The sequence below is a fragment of the Mesitornis unicolor genome, unplaced genomic scaffold (assembly GCF_000695765.1).
Source record: "Mesitornis unicolor isolate BGI_N332 unplaced genomic scaffold, ASM69576v1 scaffold21110, whole genome shotgun sequence".
NCBI classification, from domain to species: domain Eukaryota; kingdom Metazoa; phylum Chordata; class Aves; order Mesitornithiformes; family Mesitornithidae; genus Mesitornis; species Mesitornis unicolor.
Genome location: NW_010159210.1, coordinates 56,337 through 74,731, shown reverse-complemented (window position 1 = coordinate 74,731; position 18,395 = coordinate 56,337). Strand labels below are relative to the sequence as shown.

The window sequence follows — 18,395 nt, the reverse complement described above, 5'->3', positions numbered from 1 at the left end:
GCTCTTGCGGGCCACAGAGGCCACGTGCTGAGCCCAGGAGCAGCGGGCGGCTGTGAGGGGGAGCAGCAGAGCTGGGCAGCCCAGAGCATAACCAGAGCTGTTCACTGAGCACTGAATGTCAAAGTCAAGGCTGCAGCTTCTACTTAAGTAATAAATTCAAATTAATCTGGATAATAGAAACACTTCACAGCAATAAGCCAACCTACCCCTTCCTGTCCATCCCCATCATCTCCCAGTGTTTCCCTATCAGACAGACTCCAGCTTCAGCTGCAGTCACATACAGCCCCCAGCTGCTGCGACAGGCTTCCTGAAAATCCTCGTTGCTGCTGTAAAGAAGAGTCATCTCAGAGCTCGGCCAGCAGCAGAGCAGTAACTGCACCGACAACCACCACCAACAGGTGACCAGGAACGTTCTTCATCCAAGCCAGAGCAGTAAAGCTGCTGAGCACAGCGGCCACAACCGCCTTCGGTACCCACGATCTGCAGACACGATTCTCCCTCTCTGAGATGCCAAATACCAAAACTACTGTTCAGCGTTTGTGCTGGTACCAGAGATGACATTTCAGAAGCAAAATGAAGGCACTGGTGCTCAGCAGAATTTTTAACACCTGCCTCCTACCGCCACCAGTTCAGCACTGTCAGCCTGAACAAGCACTAAGAGAGCTGCAGGGTTCAGCTGATTCCTTGGTATATCCAAACTGAACCACAGCTACCGCTAGAAAACACCAGAGTGTTCCTGTTCATCCCTGAGCAGAGCTCACTCTGCTCAAATACAGCCAGAAGAGGAAAGTAGGAGCACTTCCACCTCTGTAGCCAACTGCTGTTTGGGAGACATCCACAGCGACGTGAAAGGTCTCTCCTCTTTCTGGCAGGCACTGCCAAGATTCAAACCACCAAGCAAAAAAGTGAGCCCTGCTAACACACACGCACAAATGCACCAGCAACGACAAGAACAAGAAGGCAGCACCCGCATTAGGACACGGTGTGACCCTAGCCCTGGTAGCTGCTGGTGGAAGGGCCTCAATGGTCATGGGAGCAGATCCTGCAGACCCTGTGCTCTTCAGCAAGGGCTACAGACACCTACTGCTCCTGGAAACAGGGCCAGGGAAATGAGTGACTTATTTCAGTGCAGTGATCAGGACTCTGGAGGGCTGCTTTCATTAACGCTAGTCACATTTTGATTTCTTCTTTTGATAATGAAGGACATTAAGACCCAAGTGCCTAGACCTAGATGAGGGATAAAAACGGCATAAAATCTCTAACCAGTTTCTGATCTGTCCTCTACCCCCAGGCTGTATCACTGTCTGCAGAGGAGAGAGCGCGACAGCACACACAGATGAGCGCGAGGAGCCGTCGTGCAGAAGTTCTCCCAGCAGATCAAATGGACACGTGCAGTTCACTGAGCTGTGACGCAAAGGTGACGGTTGTGATCCACTGCTTCCTTAATCGGACACCCTTCATTAAGCAGTTTGACTCTACGCTCCTACAGCTTCTAGCCACTCCTTCAACAGGCAGGTGAGGAGCAGAAATGGCTGCTGCCCAGCCATGCCCACCGGACCCAGCTGAGCTGCCTGAGCTGCAGGCCCAGCACTGCACGCCCCGGGCGATCTCCTTGCCCCACCGGAGAGGGTGGGAAGGTTGCTCTGCCCTGGCTTTCTGCTGCCTCACACAAGGAGGAGATTGTCTCTTGTTTGTTTTGCTTTGTGAAGCAAAAGCAACTGCTGAAACGAAAGCAAACAGAAGCAGCAAGGAGCTGTGCCATGTCCCTCGTAGGAGGCTGTTACTCATCCCTTTTATGGCTTTGGCCTGCGACACCATCACCCCACAGGCACCCACTGATGAACACAGCAATCAGAGCAGACTCCCTGAGATTTTACCTGGCGTTTGGGCACGCTTTCCTCAGCCTGCTCAGCACACAGCCCTGCCCAGCACCCCCAAGGGACCAGAGCTCCCTTGCAGCTGTGCCTGCAGCCCCCACGCTTGCCCCAAGGGACTGAGGGTGTCAGGGCGCTGTGGGGCTCGGCTCCGGGCAGCGATGGCTGTGGCTGACCCAAAGGGGACCTGGGAGCACATCAGGGCAGTGACACTGCAGGGAAGGGCCCTCCTTGTCCTGAGGGCACCTCACCACCCAACGCTGTGGCCCTGGAGCTGCCCAGCCCTGACGCCACGGCCTGGCACCGGCAGAGCAAGGTACCCTGCGACCCTGCTGCCGTGCCAAGGCATCCCCTTCCTGCCTGCCAGGGCAGCCCAGGCTTCACCATCTGCTCCAGCGTTTCTAACATGAAAGGGTTTGGTATTGCAAATTTTGTTAAACACTGAAACAGGGTTGTACAGAGGTAACGCAGAGAGGTGCTTGGAGGCTGCACTGTTAGAAAACCAGCACAGCCATAGCAAGCTCTGTGGAGCTGCTTTATGCACTGGACACAGATCAAAGCCTCCTCCCCGTTTCATTCACCCCAGCACCATCTCCTGCGGCAGGGGATGAAAGTCTGAATGCAGACACGCTCTGCACGCCTCCGCTTTGGGGCACGATCAAAGTCCTCAAATGAACGGGGATGGTAGGGAGCGGGTGGACACGAACACAATTCAACCTCAGCTATGCTGCACGGCCCGGCACCACACTGACACAGCACTTCGGGCCCTTCAGAGCCAGACAGCTAGAAATCACACTGCAGCAGGAGCAGGGGCCTGTTTGTCACCCCCAAATGAACCCACTTCAGGCAACGCAGGTGAGCAGCCGGGCAGTGACATGGGGAGCCCAGGACTGCCTGTCCTCTGCTCTGCCAGCACAACAGACGATGGTTAAATCTGAACCAAGCTGTACCCGCAACAAAGCGAACCACCCTTCCCATGGCCACCCTCCTGCCAGAGAGAGCCCTCCCCAAAGCAGATGAAGTGGAAGAAACTGCTCACCTCGTTGTTCCGCATTCGGCTCTTTCACCTACGAAGAAACACAAGTTTGTTACCTCTTCACATCAGTTACCACCAAACAACTGTTAAAACACCTTTGCACAGGTATTCACACACTCTCGCTTCTGGTTCTGTAAGTCCTGAGTTAACAGCTTTGGGCAGAGAGGAGCTGAAGGTCCCCGCAGGTTGGGGAGATGCCCAGCGTGTTGCTACACAAGCCCCCACCACTAAAAGACGTATTAGAAGTCCAAGACTCAGCCACTCAGTCCTCAGTTCCCACCGACACTGAAGTTTCTTTGCAATATGAAGCCCATCTTGTAAATAACCACAAGCACTGCAGGGCCTCCTCACCGAGTGCTCACTGACACAGACTGGGGATCGGCCAAGCAAGCAGGGACGGGGTGGGGGGTGCTGATAAGGGCTGCAGCCCCCAGGGGCTGTGGAGATTGTCCAGCTGCCTCACGGAGACTGCTACGAGCACCCGCACGCAGCCGAGTGCTCTGTCCCCAGCTTTTCCTGCGAGATAACAGCCCCTCTAATCACCATCAGGCAGACGCCACTCTGGCTGTCAATTTTCTCATTCCCTTTGTGTATTTTCAGTGCTGGGATTTCATATAAATGGCAGCGTATCGCCACTGATAAGATCTGTTCATTTCTTAAAGTATTTGTCAATCCACTGAAAAAAATGAACTAATTTCACATGCTGTTTGTGTCTTTCTCCCAAGGCCAGGAAAGCTGATTTATTCTTCCCTTTTCTAAGACACATAAATGGAAGCATTTGGCTGCACAGGCCTCCTTCCTGCTCTCCCTTGGCACCTGCAGAAAGCGAGCTCACAGCCAACTCCTCCCTGAACAAGAGAATTCCACATGAGTGCTCCGCAAACCCAGACCTCTTCCTAATGAGAACCAGCTCATGCTGAAATGCAGCATTTGGCATTTCTGAGCTAAATATTTGCTGAATGCCTACAAAGCAGGATGATTCCACGGCTCGGGAGAAATTCAGGAAGTTCTCATCTGAAAATCTTGCCTGGCTGCTTTTGCACAACTCTGGAGAATGAAAACGCCTGGCCCTGCGCTCTGCCTAGTAAGTGTGGCATCAGCCACGTGGGTGAGAGACCACGATGGGGAGCAAACGAACCTTCAACAGACCCACGGCCTCCCGCACCAGCCCAGAGGTGTCTCAGCACCGCACCCAAGAGCAGAGCTCTTTTATCAACATCTGTGATGCTGGGAAGAGCTCGGGTGGGTCCAGTTTCTGGGAACCGCGTGCTCCATCCCCCTTGCCCACGGCAAAGCCCAACTCAGCCCCAGCGGCCGGAAGCCCCTCACACAGCCCCTGCCCTGCTGGCGCAGCACGGGGCTGCCTTGGTGAGGGTGCCCAGGGTTGGGGGAATCTCTTTGCTGCTGGGCAATACAGTCCTTTGGCACGCAGTGTAAGATTCAGGCAAATTCCTCTATGTGCACTCCCAGAGAAAGGTGGGAAAAGAGCAGTATTCCAGGGAAATAATGGTTTTGCATGTCACTGGTTAAGCTCAGCAGAAGCCGCCAGCCCCAGAAGCCATCAGTCACTTGGGAAAACAGACAGCAGGGACAAGTGGAAGATGCCGCCAGGTTTAAAATCACCTCCTCTCTGGACCAAACCCCGCTAACTCACCTTCTCCCAGAGTCTGCTTCAGCAAGTCGTGCTTAGCCTGGAGCTTCGTGATAAGGTTGCTGCCATTCAAATACTCCTTAAATTTCTGGAATTAACAACAAAACAAAGAAGGTGGGTTAAGACTCTCGGCAAAAACAGTCCATAACTGATGTACACGTCTGCCTGGGGGGCTGCTGGCGGGGGCTCGGCACAGCTGACGGGCTCCAACAAGCCCGATGTCAGACATGCTGCGGGGCTGAGCGTGGTCCACTTTCCCTGCTCCAGCCACAGCCCTGAGGATCTCACCAGCTCTTGCTGGTCTCCTTGGTGCTGCACCTCCCACCTGGGAATGCAAGGAGCTGCAAAGAACAGAATTCAAAGCGAGCTTTCCTTTGTCAGGCTTCTGGGAATGGCGTAGGACATCAAAAAGGCTTTCTCTCTGCTGACAGCACTTTGCCTTTGTGCAAACAAGTGATGCAGAGCGAGAACTCCCAGTGTGTGAGACCCTCCCAGGTCAGGGACCACCAGATGCTACATCACACCGGGAGACACTTGCTGTGCAGCACAGCCTCTCCCTTCATGGTGAGACTGCCTGACACCTGGGAACGCTCAGGAGCAAGGGATTTTACAGACAAGAGGAATGAGGGAGACGGAGATGGAAAAATGAAAGACAGACAAATGGGAGAGACCAAATTCTTGCAAAAAGCGCTAAAGAAAACCAAAGCACAACTCATAACAAAAACTGTACGTTTTTTGCCACTTTAATTGGAATAAAAGTAGAAGCTTTTATACACGTAAGTAACATACCGCAAGGTGCCATAAACTTTAGCCTACAGACTGTGTTTAAACGAGGGCCACCAATGGTGTGTTACCTGTACTTCAGGCCCTGTAACGGAGAACCTTAGGTCTGCCTGGGGGTGAAGCACAGGAGCTGGGCTGCAGGGCAGACACAGCCCAGCTGCACACAGCGAGGCACCACTGCACAAGGAGCAGTGACTGCTCAGTCCCTGCCGTGGGCCCAGGGCACATTTTAGTTGTGTGGCACAGAAAAGGACGGCTCAGCTGATGGACCAAAACTGCAGAGGCCTCCGGGAGCAGTGACCAGTGACACACGTGAGGTCAGCCTGAGCCTGCTGCCCTGCGCCAGCCGTTCCCACCGAGTCCTGCAGTTGTTGGTCACAACTGGCTGCTCCCATTCCTTCCCAAACAAGGAGGAGGCAGACACTGGCCTGTCAGTCCCTGTGTGCTGCCCTGCCACCGAGAAACACATCCCAGCCCCAAATCAGGCAGAAGACAAATACTTAAAGAGACTGAATTGGTTCTTGCTCTTCAGTAATGAGCACTTAAAACGGGACTCAGCCCTAGCAATTACTGCTTTGTGTGCTCTATTGCATGAGATGAGACTCACCGTAAAATAGAACATTTCGGTTTCCTGCTGGTTGGCTCTCCTCTTGGCGATGTTTATTTTGCTCATGTAGGTCTCTGATGCAGCTGATTTGACTGACTCAGTGGAGCGACTGTGCTGGAAGGCATCCGAAACATCGAAATCTTCCACCGTCAGCATGTCCTGCAAGGTCTGCATTGTGGCATCCAGAGTTTTTCGTACCTATCAGGAACAGAACACAGCCTGGATTTGAAGCAGACTGGGAAAGCGACACATCTTGAGCCAAAACAACCGGCCACAGGCAGCTCCCACTGGGTTTGCTCCTGCACTCTGGAAGGACCCAAGCACATCAGGAAAGCCCGGCACCACGGGCGAAAGGCTGAGCGGCACCTGCGAGGCCAAGCGCAAGACCCAGCGTGACTCCTTACCTCCTCATTCTCGATCTTGAGCGTTGCCAGTCGCGACTGCAGCTGGTGGTACCGCATCAGCAGATCCGTCTGCACGGGCTGCTGGGCGCTCACCTGGCACACCTGGGACAGGAGAGCAGTCAACGGGTCACACACTGACCAGACACACACATTTAAACACCAAAATGATCCCCTCAGCACCCCCACGCTCCTCATTGCCCCGTTTCTCATCAGCAGTGCCCTGGACCCCAGCCAGCACAAAGTGTTTTCCAGCCGGCATCTGAAAGCCACGCTCTGAGGTCTCCCAATTGCAGCAGGTAAATCACAGCTCCACTTTACAAATCTGCTGGGCAGCTCAGCCGAGATCAAACCACAGGGCTCCTAATTGGGAGAGACGCGGAGCAAGAGGCAGACTGAAAGGAGGAGCCCTAATGAGCCAAGTGTCTCATTAAGAAAGGAAACACGAACAGCAGCGTGTGAAGACAGAACAGAGGGATGAGGGGTCAGAAGTGATTCAGCAGTGATGGTGCAGAGGAGGAGGAAGGCGCTCTGCAGCCCCTGGCGTGAGTACACTACCTCATCCCCCATGTGGGGCTGGAACTCAAACTTCAGCGGGGGGCAGAAGACCTGGTTGCACATGTCCATGACGGTGTGCTTGTCACTGCGTGCATCCAGGTTGTCCACAGCGTTCTCGATGATGTCCAGGCCCTCGTGGCGGGAGGTTTCCAGGTTGTACTCGGCAGACAGGTACGTCCTGAAGGTCCGGGCCAGGCTGGCGTGGAACCCCAGGTCACAGCACTGAGAAACAGTGAGGAAGGGGCCGGTCACAAATACCTTACCCTTGTTCTGGAGGGTCACGTATGCATTAAATGCCCAAAACAGCACCGTATGTCCCAGAGAAACACCAGCCCTAACGTGCTGGGGTGTATCCAACAGCAAGGTGGCAGTGAAAATTGTGCCCTGTAGTGTGCACAAACCCTTTTATCCTCACTCGAAGCTCTCTTCCTCTCACGACAGAGCAGCTTCTCACGCATAACTGATCTTTCTCATGTTCACCTTGGGGAAAATGATAAAACTCAGAGCTAATTGCTGCCAAAATATTGTACATTAGACAAAAGCCTGTTTTTAAACTCTCTTCTCAATATAATTGAGTTTGGCATGTTAAGTACAGCAGCAGCACAGGGATTTGCTGCTACGAACGCGTAGTCACAGCCGAGCAAAAGCAACTCGTAGCAGCCCTCCAGCCAGTCCCCACCAGGAGCCCTGACAGCACAAACCTCCACAAGGCTCTGCTCTGACTGGCCTGCTCCGGGAGTGGGGCACAAGGATGGGCACTGAAGAGGCACCCAAAATCTGGAGGTCAACAGATGTTGTTCTGTGGATGAAGGCAGGACAGAGGATGCTGGAAGCAGGAGGAAGCGCAAGGATCAGCCTGAGCCACGCTGCTGGGGCTGTGCGGAGCATGCAGTGAAACAGAAGGGCTGCAGGACGTCTATTTCTGGGACCTAAGAGAGGGCTGGAGCTCCTGACAGAGGATGTAAAAGGCAGAAAAATGTGGCTTTTTCCTCCGTGAGGCGTTTCATAATCCTACATCCCCAGCACACTCCTCCCTGTCTCCTGGCATGGCATGGACTCGGCTGTGGGGCATGGCACAGCACACCCCGGTCAGAGTCAGACACTAAGGGTTGGATGCTGTTCAGGCACCTCTGCACTCAAACACTGTGATCTGCAGTGCACCCCTGATCAGCAGAGCCATATGCTCATGGTTGGACACTGCTCAGTTACCTCTGCACTCAAACACCGTGATCTGCAGTGCACCCTGATCAGCAGGGGGGCTGTGGGTCACAGGGATGTCTCCATGAGAAACACCTCCCGTGGCACAGCACCAACTAACCATTGCCAGAGAATCTCTCTTGTTACCCAAAAGCAGGACAATCGACATTACAGAGGTCAAGGCCCTTTGCTGCCACACAGATTTGGGAGCAGTGGGACGTCCTCACTGACCGAGCTGTAACCAAAACCACCCCAGCACAACATGGGCACGCATGGGGTGAGCTGGCTTCAACCCTTGTGTGGCCTCACCAAAACCACAGCCTGGAGGACCAGTCCAGCACAAAAAGCGACAGGAAAGAGAAGAAAGATTGCTGGTGTAATCTCAGTAACACAAAAGCAGCAGAACTCCCTGTTGGGAAGCAGCGTTTCAGAGCCACCTTCTCCTGCTCTGCAGCATCCATGTTTTTTTGAACCGATGCAGAAAGGCACAGAAAGCAATTTCTGCATCAGAACATCAGCATCGATAAACTCGAAGTGAAATATGAAAGCTCAGCTGGTGCCACAAGCAGCTTCAACCAAAGAAGCCATCTCGAGCTCTCTGGGGACGTGAAGAGACATCCCTCGGCTCGGATCACGTCACACGCCGCTGTATTTGGTCCAGTCCAGGCTAAAAGCAGCAGAAAAACAACGAGCCGACTGCTCACAGATCCACCAGCGCAGCCTATCCCCATCGAGCCGAACCACACGAGCGACAGCGAGGACTTTTGCAGGAGCGATCGAATGGCCATAATCCACCGTTTATCCTGCTTCTACTTAGCTTCTAATCTTATTAGCTGAAAACATGGGCAGTTAAGGACTGGTACAGCTCTGCCTTCATAAATCAGCAGGCAACACAAAAAAAGAGGAATGGGGGTGAATTTCTATTCACCGCTCGGGGCAAAACCTCATCCCAGCACTGCGAATCTCTCCCGTGAGACAATCCCAGCACGAGCGCCCGTACCACCGCCCTGGGTGCACACAGAAACCAACGGGTCGGGACGACACAGCACGGCATCTGGGCACACCTCCCATCCCTTGCTGTCCTTCTCCCAGCCCCTGGGAAATTACTGCTCCTTGACCACAAAAAGCAATACCGGGAGAAAATATCTGCCAGTGTGCAAGTGTGGGAATTCCCAAGGCAAACAAAACCGAGCTATTACAAAGGGAAATCACTGAATGCCACTAAATCCGCAGAGACGGGGCTCAGGGCACAGCCAGATGCTTTTGAGAAAGAATTCTGTGTGGACTTTGGTGCTGACCTTGTGCTGAGGCTGGCAGCTACGAGCAACGCCCAGAAATCGGCTGCTGCGAGAACCAGGGCAGGCCCTTTCCTACCACACCACGGCCGCGACGTCCCCGGCGATCAGCACCGCACCGGCTGCGTCACACGCTGCTGCCCAGGGGAGAATGAGAGCAGGGACTGCCATGAAACTCCCAGGGAAACAAAGGGAAAAGAAAAAGAAAGAAAAGAAAAAAGGACTTCAAACTCCTGCTCCCAGCTCCAGAACAAATGGCATTTTCTCACCCCGCTCATCCCTTTGATGGAAAATAAATTAGAACCACAAATAATAATCCTTAGCCCTTCTGCAGCGCCTTTCATCCGGAGAGCTCAAAGCTCTTGGTATATTAATTCATTAAGTCTGGTAACACCCCTGCAAGGGGTGGCAATACTACAGTGCTCAACTTGAGAAATAAACCAACACCCGGAGCTCAGACAAGCTGGTTTTGGCCAAAACACCACAGAAGTAGCCAAATCCATGTGTCTCCCGGTGCCCACCACAGAGCTGCGCCGCAGGAGGGCCCAGGGGCTGCAGAGGACCAGCGCTGGCCATGGACCCCGCTTCAGAGACAGGAGTGCAAACAATGATTAAAAGTTCTCCAGAGCCAGGCGAGCCAGGGAGTCCCCAGTGCTGCACGGGCATCCCAATGCCCCCCTCAGGAAGGGCCTGGCCACGCCACCGTGCCCAGGCTGCAACGGTACCGGGCTCCAGAGACGGAACACCTTCCAAAATACGGGTGCATCCGTCTCCTTTCTGCACTGGTGAAGGAGCTAAACGACATTTGCTGCATCTGTCACAAAGCACAAAACGATGTTTTACCAGGAAAATGCTCGCGCTTGGCCATGACGATGCTGGGTACTGCGTGAGAGCCTGACTTACATCTGAGCGTATCTTCAGACCTTGGGAAAGGCGTTCAAAGAGGATACACACTGCTCCTGTTCTCATTCGTTTTTATGGAAAGCATTTATTTGCTATGCATTAAATATGCGGAAAACAAACAAAACACCTCTGCAGCCACTGCACTTCCCTCAAAGCAAACCAGCACTGAAACAAACCCTGCTGCAGAAGGCACAGCAGATGAACGCCATGCAAAAACACCCCACCACAAACAGGCTCTGCGCCCCCAGACGCATCCAGGCAGCACAGGAAATTAAACCACACCAGGAGAAGGCAGAAAGGGCTGAGACACATCAGCAGCCACAAATAATGGCTCAGAAGAGATGGGAGGAAGCAAACAAGCGTGGGGGCAGTCTCCCTTTGCTGGAGATCACCCCAGCAGGTTTGGTGCTGGGTGGGATGCTGTGGTGCAGGGCCACGACGAGGCGGCGCAGCAACGAGGACCCTAGCTCACACGATGGAGAGGAGGGGACGGCCTCGTCTCTCTCCTAAAGACACAGCCCTGGTCCATCGCGCTCAGTTTGTGCTGCCTGAGGCAGCATCCACAACACAAAACCTCCCGAACGACTGATTCATTTTCAGCCAAGGAGGGAACAACGTGTGGACACGGCCGGGGATTTCAGCCAAGGAGGGAACAACGTGTGGACACGGCCGGGGAAGGACAGGATCCTCCCCGACCCTGCAGCCATCAGCTCTTGCCCTGAAGCACGAGACTGGATTATTTCTCATCAAAGGTTCCTTAACTATAAATATGAGCGCGCCAAACAGTACAGAGTCCTTCTCAAAGTCGAGCTGTGGTGAATTAACTCCACTCCCTCTCCCATTCATCATTTCTTGGGACTTTGTAAAGGGGTTTTTGGTTGTTTGGTGGTTTGGATTTTTGGGGGTCAAGGGTTTTGTTTGTTTGTTTGTGAGGGGGTGCTTTGGGCTTTATTTTAAGATGAATGCATTGGTCAGCTCATCTTTTAAAGGCCATCGAGACCCTGAGGTCATTCTTTCAAGCCAAAAGTGCCACGAAATTACGTTTTCTAGCGGGAAGTGCTGCTGCTTTTCACGTCTCCAGGCAGTAAAATTTACAGCCCACACAACACTTCTAAATCACAGCTCAATCAGCACATGTGCTTAATTAACTTAGCAAGCCAACTCCACTGTCTGTAGCATCCACATGAGGAATAATTGTTTACTAGGTGCAAACTTTGGCAAAAAAATGTAGTACTGCCTTATTAGTGAAGCCAGGACCAGCACAATTTAAAGAATGTGTATAGGTTGGATTCTTTTGGTTTCGTACAGTACTCTAAGAGCAGCCTTGTAAAAACTGTTATGTGAGTATCATGATCTGTAGTTCCTGCCTACAAACAGGAACTCCTTATAATTAACCTGCATATAGAACGAACATTTACTAAACCAGAGTACTAGTGTATGAAAAGTGTCTGATTCCTGAAAGAAAACCAAGCAAATGCACCTCCTTGCCCTCCTCTCTGTCCACAGCAGCCCTGTGTTGAAAAAGATCACATCATAATCCTTTTTTCTTCTGTTTATTCTCTACAAATGCACGAAGCTCTTAACAGCACACAGATATGGTTTTATCACCCGTTTCCACTGACAACCCCTGCCCCGTTCACACGCCAGGACCACAGCCCAGGGCTCTCGGCAGGCTCCTGTCGCAGCCACCACCAGAACTCCAGGGTCAACCCTGCACCCATGGCACCCGGGGTGTCTGACCTTCACTGCAGGAACCCGGCACCCCAGCACGTACAGGGCTGTCACCGCACGTCACCGACAGCCAGTCAGTGGCTGCACCTCCAGCTCCTCAGCTCACAGCTCTCTGCAAAGTCAGTGACAGCACCTCCTGAAAACCCGAATTCTCAGTTTCCCACAGCTCCCTTCCCAGCGGCAGGCAGAGCTGACCAGCTCGGCTGCTGTGGGCCGCCGGTGGCATTCCCAAACGCTGCGGGAGAGAGGGTACCAGGGAAGCAGCATCCACACAGCAAAGAGCACGGAGCCTCTCGCCAGCCTCATCGCCGCTGGTGGAAGCCGTTTATTCTCGTTACTGCTGCAAGCTGCCTTTACTGAAACACCCCAACACGAGACCGCACAGCGTGGCCATGGCACAGGCACTGCTTCCAGGAGGGCACGAGGTTTCAGTCGCGGGTGCTGCTCCGCACCACAGTGCGGTGGCAGCGCTGCCTTGCACCAAGTTCCCACGATAAACCCTACCTGACTTTTTGGCTGGCGGGAGCCAGGGATCTGGTGGAAAGCGCACTCAAAGGACAGCGTGCGAGGAACCTCTGTGGCCTTTGTGGGACTGAAAGGGTGTTTGTGCTGGAGAAATTGCTTCAAACAACAGAGCAAACCCCTGAAACATACCCCCTCCTTTTGTGTAAATCAGTGTCTCTTCAGCAGAGCCATTAGTGTCACACAGAGCCACCCCGGCCAGGGGAGAAGAACATCTCCGTGCGGCCACACAGGGAAAGCCCTGCACAAAGCCAAGCTGCAGCGCTGCTCTGCGGGCACAGATGTGGCCCTGCAATTAGCCACTGATGGCCACAATGACAATTAGCCACCAACGGACACTGAGCTGCAGGAGACGCCTAAAAACAGACCCTAATGACGTGGGCTGTGGCTGCAGCACCTCGGAGTCTCCTTCTTCTTCAGGGGGATGGACCTCACACACAAAATACAGCCACGGCGTCGGACAGCCCAGCCCGGCCAGTCCCACTGCCCAGCAACATCAAAATTCCTCAGAATTGCCCTCATTTACTGGCTTTTTTGTCTCAGATATGGCAAACGCCAATCTGTCAAGCAGCAAGCTGCTGTTTCAAAGGGATTTACAGGGCGCTGAGCAAGTTTGGGTGGATCAGAACATCTCCACACCGATGCTGCGTCTTACCCTGCTCGATGCAGCGACACCCTTCATGAGACGCTTCAAAATATTTTGCAGCCATTTCACACAGCCCTCCGGAGGGATGGATAAGCAGCTTTATCTCCACTTCACATACGTGGCCAAAGAGATTAACTTGGCCACACAGTTAATGACAAAACTGAGAGACAAACCCGGGCGTTTCAATACTGACACACGCATCTTTGGAGGGAAGAGGCACTGCAGTGCCCTTCAAGTCCCAGTCTCATTTGATCTGTCTGCGCTCTTCTCCTCCTTTTTAGAGGACAAAGAGGCCGCTGGGGACAGCAGCAGGGACAGACGCGCTCTGTGCCACTGCACGGCTCCGCTGATCAAGTTTTCCATTTCCAATTAAAATCGCAGCCCGGGGAGCGCTCCCCGTGCTCACCCCAGCAGCTGGGACCTCCTCCTCACCCGAGCGGAGATTACAGCGGCTTTGTTGGAAAAGTCCCCGCTCTGCTGTGACGCTGAGGGCGCCAGAAATGTCACGGCTGTGCCTGATGGATGACACCGAGCCACCTGGGATCTGGGGGAAGAGCTGCTGAACTCGCTGCTCCAGCGGCCTGACGGCTCGGGTTTGTGCACAGACCAAGGAGCTGCACACGGCAACTCGTGCTGGAGGTGAGGGAGTGTGAGAGCCGCTGCAGTACCGGTGAGAGCAGCAAATGGACCCCCTTCTTCCGGAAACCCTTCTTGCCGTGCTCTTGCAAAATACCTTGAATTTATCCAAAAGTCTGCTCTTCTTTTGGGGGTTTGAAACCAGGACAACTGTGTGCAGCTCCAACATCTGACAGTTTGTTTTCTTTGGTGAACAGAATCCATAACTGGGGGAACTGAGCTGTGCAGAGCTGAAGACGCTTTAGTTAAAGTCCCCCGGAGGGATTCCTGGAGTGCGGAAGAAAAGCCATCTGCTGACTGCAGTGCAAGTGTCAGCAAGGAAATAAAGTTGGGGGGAATAACATCAACTACCAGAACTAAAATGGAACTCAGCAACTCTCCAGGAAACCAAAGTCCCCAGACCTCCATGGAAACAAGTCATTCTTGCTTAAAAAAAAATAAATGAGAGACAATACACACAACAAAAAGCAGAAATCGCTCAGATAAATGAAGAAGTTATCATACCTTGCTGTTCAAATGTCTCCATGATCAAATTATTAGTTGTTTAATGTGGCTAAACACATCTTAAATAATAAGGAGAACAAAAAGAACATACTGAGAATGTTTTATCTCAGAATCTTGAAATCATCAGGGGCTTTGCATCAGATTTACCTTAATTATTGCTTTGAAGAATAAATATATGTTAGTGGGTTAGTAAAGGAGATAAACACTCCAGCACATTTTTAAATTGTACACTTAGGTACTGGTGAAGCCAGAAGATTCACTGCGTACTTACAGGTCAGGTCTCCATGTGCTCGCTGAAGCAGCTCTAGCAGGGAGAAGCTGCACAGCGCAATCCCTACCACTGTGAAAACATCCATTAAAGGAGAAATGGGAATCCCTTCTCCTGAATCATTTAAAGCAGCTCAGAGGAGTCACTGATGCACACACACACCCCAGCTCCTACACCACTACAAATCCTGCTTGCAGCAGTCCCTGCCCTGAGGCTACTCCATGCACACAGCACTCGAGATACGGCTCCAGCACTGGGCACACAGCTCGGCAAAGCCCCTCCAGAGCCAGGAAAGCCCTTCCATGAGTGCTCAGCTGCCCACATGGGATTAACCACCACCAGAGCCACGGAGAGCCAGGCCCTGCTCACACCAACAGCAACGCAGGTGTGTGTATTGGAACGAAAAATCTTCTGTTTCAGCACCAAAACTGAGGATGTATCTGATCTGTTTCAAGTGCAGACTAATCGATGGGCCAGGAGAAAACCTTGGGCTCTCTTGGCTTGTCCCAGGGAAAATTCTCCTCCAAAAGCAATGGACTTTGTGGAGCTGCAGCTGCAGGACATCCTGCGGTGTGGGACCCACAGCAGGTGAAGCCATTGCTCCAACGTGAAGGAAAGCACCACGTCTGTGCGGTTCTGACAGCAGAGCCAATGCACATCGACAACCAGACCTTAGCGTGCTCCTGAGAGTGTGAAAGATGCAGAAAACGTTCACACAATTTCTAGTTCATAACTGTACATCAGAGGTGCCCAAACCTCACAGTTCAATGCAGGCTCCACTGCTTACGTGCTCAGGAAAGGGTCTGGTTCAGGCTGGTTCATACTCTGCAGTCAGAATGAAAAACCCCATCTTTTTTCCCAGACACCGACAAAAGAAGTTTATACACAGCATAAATACCAATCCATCACTTCGTTGTGTGGCCACCATAAGGCTCAGAAGTGGCTGACTCTGGGTGTTGCCCAGAGAAGCTGTGGATGCCCCATCATTAGAAGCGTTCAAGGCCAGGCTGGATGGGGCTTTGAGCGGCTGGTCCAGGGGGAGGTGTCCCTGCCATGGAGAGGGTTGGACTGGGTGATCTTCAAGGTCCCTCCCAACCCAAACCACGCTGTGACTCCTGTGTAACGGCAGCTCTAGCTCTGCTCATACATGCCTGCATTAACTGTATGCCTACACAACTGTCAAATGTGTGTGGGCAGCTGGGAGGAAAAAAACACAAGGGGAAAAAAGTATATCCAAATTTGCAGCACATTTTCAGGCTACAGTTGAGCATATTTTAAAGCCCCAACAAACAGCCCTTCATTACCACCACATGAGAGTGCATTTAAGGACCAAACCACATTTAAGATGCAGCTGTGCACTTCTCAGAAGAGAATGGGCAGGATGATGCAGAGGAAGCAGCACTTACATCGATGAGGTCGGAGACGTCGTGGATGTAGTATTTGCTGACGGCGGCGTTTAGCAGATAGTCATTCCTGGCTTTAGTACACTTCAGCTTGTTTTCAGAGTATTTGGCTTGTCTCTGGAAAAGCAAAACAGAGCGTCAGAGCACAACCGGGATGCTGCGCTCACAGCTCCTCTTGCTGCAGGGCCCCACAGCACCCTGCAGCCCAGGGCATGATGTGCTCATTAACAAATTTGGTGTCAGGTGTGCGAACAGGCACTGTTGCCAAGCTGGAGGGGATCACACTGGGATCACACTGAGCAGCCCTGGCACCAACAGCAGCACACAGTGAGTGCGTCCTGCCCAGATGCACCCGGCACAGCTGCTCTGCCTGCATCTGGGCACTCAGCGGGGTTTTGGCATCCATCAGAATCAGGGGGCCAAACTTTCCTCCCAGATGCACTGACATACGTTTGGACTTCCTCCAGATTCATGCAGCTGTATCAAAGTGGACATTGGCCCAGAGGCCCGAGCTACAGAATTCAGGACAGGACCCAGAATTCAGAACTCTGTAGGACAGCAGATGTGCTCGGACCTGGGGCATCTGCTCAGGCAGATCACTGCTCTGTAGGTTTAGCACGAAAGATTCACCCTCCCGAGAGGCTCACCACTACGCACTGTCCTGGCACTGGGTCAGCATGCAGGCGAAAGCTTCCTGGCTGGGGCAGCTATCGCTAATCCTCAGAAATTAACAGAAAAATTAAACAGTGTTGGAGATGGTGAGATCTGGGAGAGCTGCGGAAGCTGGAATGGAGTTACGCATTTTGACCAGCAAAGCCGGCTGAATGCAGCACTGCAACTCCTGGGCAGGCTGCAGAGGAAGAAATGCTGTTGATTTTATACAGCCAACCATTTTCTGCCCTCCCAAGCCCCTGACTGAAGGAACTCTGGGACAGTCATTGTTCATTGTCAAAAGTGCTGTTTTCAGAAATAAGACAAGAACAACATGACATGACACGGGCAACATCCACACTGCCAGCTGGTTTTGGGACTTCTGCACAGCCAGAAAGCGGTCAAGAGACTCAGTATGGTCTCCTCAGACTGCCCTTCCCGAAACACACACACACACGAGAGGACATCCTCCATAGCCCCTTCCCAAAACATACACAAGCGTGCATCCTCCATAGCCCTTTCCAGGGATACAGAAACAGCTGCATGGACATGGACAGGGCCAGAACCAGCCCCTCCTGCCCAGGAGGGCCCCGACGCAGCCTGGCTTCCCCCTTCCCTCCCACCCACCTTCTCCTTCATCTTCTCAATCTTCTTGACCGAGCTGCGCCGCTGAGGCCTGTCCTCGTGCCGCAGCAGGTTGACGCTGATGTCCCCTGACTTGTTGAACTGCTTCTCCTCCTGCTTCTCTGCCTCCTTCAGCTTGCTCTCGGCGCTGATGCTTTCTGCGTGATACATGTGGTAGGTCTTCATCACCTGGGGAAACACAGCTTCATGAGTCACCTGCCCCACGGCCACACGAAGCAGCAGCACACAAGAAAACGACAGCCGTGGGCAGCCTGGGGCAGCATCAGCTGTGCCAGGGCTGCCTGAGGCCACCACGGCATTAAGGAATAGCAAGAAGGGAAGGAAAACCCCATAAAAAAGAGCACTGTGCATCTTCCTAGATGGAAACGAGACATAACTTCCAGTGCATGGCAGCTGCAATAAGGGTCTCCATGAGAAGAGACTGTGAGGAGGCCAAAGTCAACCTGAAGTCACTTCTGACCCCAGACGAGAACTCACTAATCCAACCCATCTACACAGCCCCTGTCCTCCCACCCTGGCAGCAGACCCCATCCTGAAGGTGGAGGAGCAGCAGTTTCCAAGCAGAGGTGACTTTGTCTCCCATCACCACGTAATTGTCCTCCTGCTGCGGCTGGTAAGCATGGTCAGAGCCAGGGCGGGCTGCAGCAACTTCAGTCCTTTAAATTCAAGATCACCATCAGTGCCCCTGGATGGGTGATGCTGATAAGAACTCCTGCAGGCAAAACTTCTCCACAGCTTTTCCCTTCAGATACAAAAGCCCACGGGGCACACTGTGATAATTTTAACAGAGCTGGCAAGAGGAACAGATCTGCTCTGCTCTCTTTATGCCTTTAGTCACATTGTCCCCTTCTATCATCTCTCTGCAGGACTTGGATGCTTTATTTCACATTGCCCTGACAAGGCTGGAGGTGCCCGAATCCTCAGCCCCACGCAAAGCGCCCAGGGCAGCCCTGGCCACAGCATGGGGACAGGCTGGCACCCAGGGCCAGGAATTGAAATGGGGCAGGAACCCGCAAAAACAGTCACTTTGAGCAAGCCCCAATGAAGAAAATAGCGAGTTTTCCTGGGCTGTGGCTGTCAGCAG

General features: G+C 52.9%; 1 protein-coding gene across 1 annotated transcript in view; it reads right to left on the bottom strand.

Annotated features, from left to right (window-relative positions):
* SRGAP3 (SLIT-ROBO Rho GTPase activating protein 3) overlaps nucleotides 1-18,395 on the bottom strand; it is a 42,974-nt gene that overhangs the window by 10,048 nt on the left and 14,531 nt on the right. The window contains exons 4-10 of the mRNA XM_010185954.1: nucleotides 17,294-17,479; nucleotides 16,019-16,132; nucleotides 6,911-7,132; nucleotides 6,356-6,457; nucleotides 5,952-6,149; nucleotides 4,565-4,649; nucleotides 2,914-2,941 (exon numbers count right to left, since the gene is read on the bottom strand). Of these exons, the coding sequence (XP_010184256.1) occupies nucleotides 2,914-2,941; nucleotides 4,565-4,649; nucleotides 5,952-6,149; nucleotides 6,356-6,457; nucleotides 6,911-7,132; nucleotides 16,019-16,132; nucleotides 17,294-17,479 (935 nt within the window). The remainder of the gene's footprint in view (nucleotides 1-2,913; nucleotides 2,942-4,564; nucleotides 4,650-5,951; nucleotides 6,150-6,355; nucleotides 6,458-6,910; nucleotides 7,133-16,018; nucleotides 16,133-17,293; nucleotides 17,480-18,395) is intronic.